At 34.2% G+C, this 3,276-nt stretch overlaps 1 protein-coding gene across 1 annotated transcript; it reads right to left on the bottom strand.

The window, feature by feature from the left end:
* Window positions 1–580: 580 nt before the first annotated feature.
* Window positions 581–1,535, bottom strand: LOC108820781 (sulfiredoxin, chloroplastic/mitochondrial). Its single transcript, XM_018593787.1, has 5 exons — window positions 1,440–1,535; window positions 1,206–1,369; window positions 1,070–1,103; window positions 890–983; window positions 581–814 (listed from the first exon to the last, which is right to left on the bottom strand). The coding sequence occupies exons 1-5, from the start codon at window positions 1,513–1,515 to the stop codon at window positions 799–801; spliced, it is 384 nt and encodes a 127-aa protein (XP_018449289.1). The 5' UTR covers window positions 1,516–1,535; the 3' UTR covers window positions 581–798.
* Between the last annotated feature and the right edge of the window lie 1,741 nt (window positions 1,536–3,276).

Below are 3,276 nucleotides of genomic sequence, written 5' to 3'. Positions count from 1 at the left end.
CTCAACACAGTGTGAGGTTGTCTGGTATTGTATCATCGAAGTAGTAAGCTGCTCAAGTGATATCAATTGTTATAGCAAGACTTGTTTCATATGATCGATTTTTTTTAACCACATTTTCGTATGATCGAATTATTTGGGAGTTGTGAGTTTTTTTGAATATTCTTTTCATATATTTGCTAAACTTTAAAATTTTTGAATATTTAGTAGGGTTTAAATTCTAAAAAAAATCGGATTCTCATGTATTTTTGTATGTTCGAGTTGGGTTTAGATAATACTTGATATCTGAACTACAGTCCATCCCAATATTTTACATATCAAGTTGGGATTCAAGTATTTTGGATGGGTTCGGAGCTGAAATTTGAATCAGGATTTTATTCCTAGCCCTACTTTTTTTTCCCAGCCCAGCAGCCTACTTTTGGCTCATCAATGATAAACAAAACCTTCTATGTTTAATCAGAATCAGGATAAACAAAACCTTCTATACTTGATCAAAAAAAAAAAAACCTTCTATACGTTTTGAGTTTTCAACACAGCGTGAGGTTGTCTGGTATTGTATCATCGAAGTAGTAAGCTGCTCAAGTAGTAAGACTTGTTTCATATAATCGAATTATTCGGACGGTTTCTGCTACTTGATACTGAACATATATATAGTGGATTCCTCTTATCCTCTTTCTCCGACCATTCAGAGAATTTCAGCGATGTTACAAAGTTCTTATTTAAATTCTTTTATACGGACAAATACACAGATTCCACCAAGTACACATTTCATCGAATAAAGTGATGAATATACTCAGGCTCTCAGCGAAGGTGATGCCTGTGGAACCAAATAAGCTTTTATTGTAAGCAAAGAAACAATTCTTTGAACATATATATACACATAAATACATACCTTAATGTTTCCTTTGTTCCTTTGCGGATTTTGCAACGTATAGTTGGTAGACCTAGCTTCTGATGTGCCTCGTACCTGTGACAACCCGAGAAGCCTACAACAACCAAAGAGATCATCATCATCATCATCCTCTTTTAAGAAACATAAGACATGAAACTAATCAAGAATACAGAAAAGCACCATAGTAAGCTCCATCAACTTCGATCACATCGATCTGTCACACAAACCAATATTAGATAATTTAATTTTGAAATTAGATAACACTAACAGGAAGGAATAGACCGGGTTAAAAAAAAAGAGCGGGTTAAAGCTTAACCGGAACTTGAAGACCGATTTGGCGAATGCTATCCATGAGCTCCTTCACTTTGTTCTGGTCGTTGGATCTTGTTCGCATCAACGGTCTCCGTATTTTCTCCAGCGGCAACTCCACGATCATCGGCCCTACACCGCCGCTAGATCCTCCGATCACGGGCGGCGAACCTGAAAATCAAAATCAGCTTCAGATTCACCATAGTTTTAATAATAGAAGTGAGCTTTTGAACAAGGTTACCGTTTGAAGAAGAAGAAGCGGAAACAGAGAAGCTTCTCAAGCTGCTAGGTAACCTCAGCATCATCAAATTCGCCATTAGTCACCTTCTTCTTCTCTCTATTGACAAAATATCTTTAAAATTAGTTTTGTGAACGAAATATAAAGACTCAGGACGACGTCGTTTTACCTAAAAGAATGCGATCGAAACTGTTACTCGAAACAGAGCATTTAACAATTTAAGTTCATCTCATCAAAGGCCAATCTGTTTACCATCTTCATCTGCACGTCCTCCGTCGCCTAGAGATGAAGTGGCCACCCGGTTTAAGGAGAACCATTCATGTCAAACCAAATAATTTACGATAATCAATGACCGTTCAAGAGGTTCAAAATCTTTCAACGGTAATCATCAATGTACCGTTTATATGATCTCACCATCACATGACAAGGTTTCTGACCTGTAAAGTATTTCTGTGTTCATTTGTTTCTCATAATCTAAAATCCCCAAATCTACCTACCGCCATAAGTCCATGTTCTCTCGAAAACAATATGTTCTATCATGTTAACTACCAGTACAAGGTCTCTAAAGTTCTTTAGGCTCTCTAAAGTTCTTTAGGGTTTCTAAAGTTGTTTTAGCGTCTCCCTGACTTGAAGCTATAAGTTCTACTATGAGTTTTAAGAGTTGGGAGTTGGGACCATCCATAGTCCCGGCATTAGTTTATATTCTCCTTTAAATGTAACTTAATCACAGATTTATTAACCTTTTTTTTCGAATGAATGTTAAATTTGTATTCATCAAAAAAGCCTCTTTTTACATCAAGTGTTACCTTATGTCATAACATAATACTTCTAAACTTCTATACTTAGGCAAAAGGGATGAAATAAAAAAGCACATTTACAATCTTGTACTGAACCAATATTCTCTAGTAAGGTCGTATTAAAGGACTTAATAAAACATAATTGGATTTTCTTTGTACGTGTAACACAAACAGAAAAGAAGTAGTACAAACGGGTCAAAATAACATAAACGTGTTATGTGTGTTGAGGTTTTCTCAAGAAGTTTCGAACAAAGTCTTTATTGTCATCTTCTTGGCCTTCATTTTTTGACAAAGATTTTCTTGGCCTTCATTAGAAAAGAAAAACTCATCCTCCTCTCAGATTTCGGTGTCTCTTCATTTTTCTTCAGAAAATAACTGAAACTTTATGTAGAAATATTAAATTATATATAATTTTATATATATATATATATATATATATGCATATGTACATTACGTATCAGATCTTAGATTTGGTTTTTTTAAATGAGTATTTGTGATTTGCTCCTTATTTGACGGATATTGAATTTTAATATTTGCTTCAATTTGTAAAGTTACGGATATCCGAATTTTTCGGATCTAATCGAAACAAATAAATAATCGAATCGATATTTTGCTCACCCTTATCTCTCTTTATCACAATCATTGTTTAATATCTCAGTAACAAACAAAAGTTTTGCCCATGACAGAGTTACAGAACAATGAACATGATGAAAAGAAGATATAAATTTGTATGAATTTACGTTTGGTGGTCGAGCACCAAGGGACTGGTGAATTTATATAATTATGTGATACGTTTGAGCAAGAAATTGATTAAAATAAGTGAATTAGATGATTAAAAATTGAAGGTGGCCAATATTAGGGAAAAAGAATCGTAGAGCATAGGGGAGAAGAATCGCAGAGCATAGGGAAAAAGATGACAGCTAAATTATTACTTTACTCTTCACTAAAAAGAAATGAAAAATAACAAAACAACAGCCGGAATAGTCAAACTTGGGTCCTATAATTTTGGAAAAAGCTTCGTACCATATAAACTAACTTATTTT

The sequence above is a fragment of the Raphanus sativus genome, chromosome 8 (genome assembly GCF_000801105.2).
Source record: "Raphanus sativus cultivar WK10039 chromosome 8, ASM80110v3, whole genome shotgun sequence".
Taxonomy (NCBI): domain Eukaryota; kingdom Viridiplantae; phylum Streptophyta; class Magnoliopsida; order Brassicales; family Brassicaceae; genus Raphanus; species Raphanus sativus.
This window is presented reverse-complemented; position numbering and strand designations above follow the sequence as displayed.

What these genes read in the sequence shown, in the direction of transcription:
- LOC108820781 (XM_018593787.1), bottom strand. Translation starts at nt 1,515, where the DNA reads ATGGCGAATTTGATGATGCTGAGGTTACCTAGCAGCTTGAGAAGCTTC. An exon ending in CGCTTCTTCTTCTTCAAACG is followed by an intron (nt 1,370 to 1,439) that starts GTAACCTTGTTC and finishes TTTGATTTTCAG; the next exon opens with GTTCGCCGCCCGTGATCGGA. An exon ending in AAATCGGTCTTCAAGTTCCG is followed by an intron (nt 1,104 to 1,205) that starts GTTAAGCTTTAA and finishes TTTGTGTGACAG; the next exon opens with ATCGATGTGATCGAAGTTGA.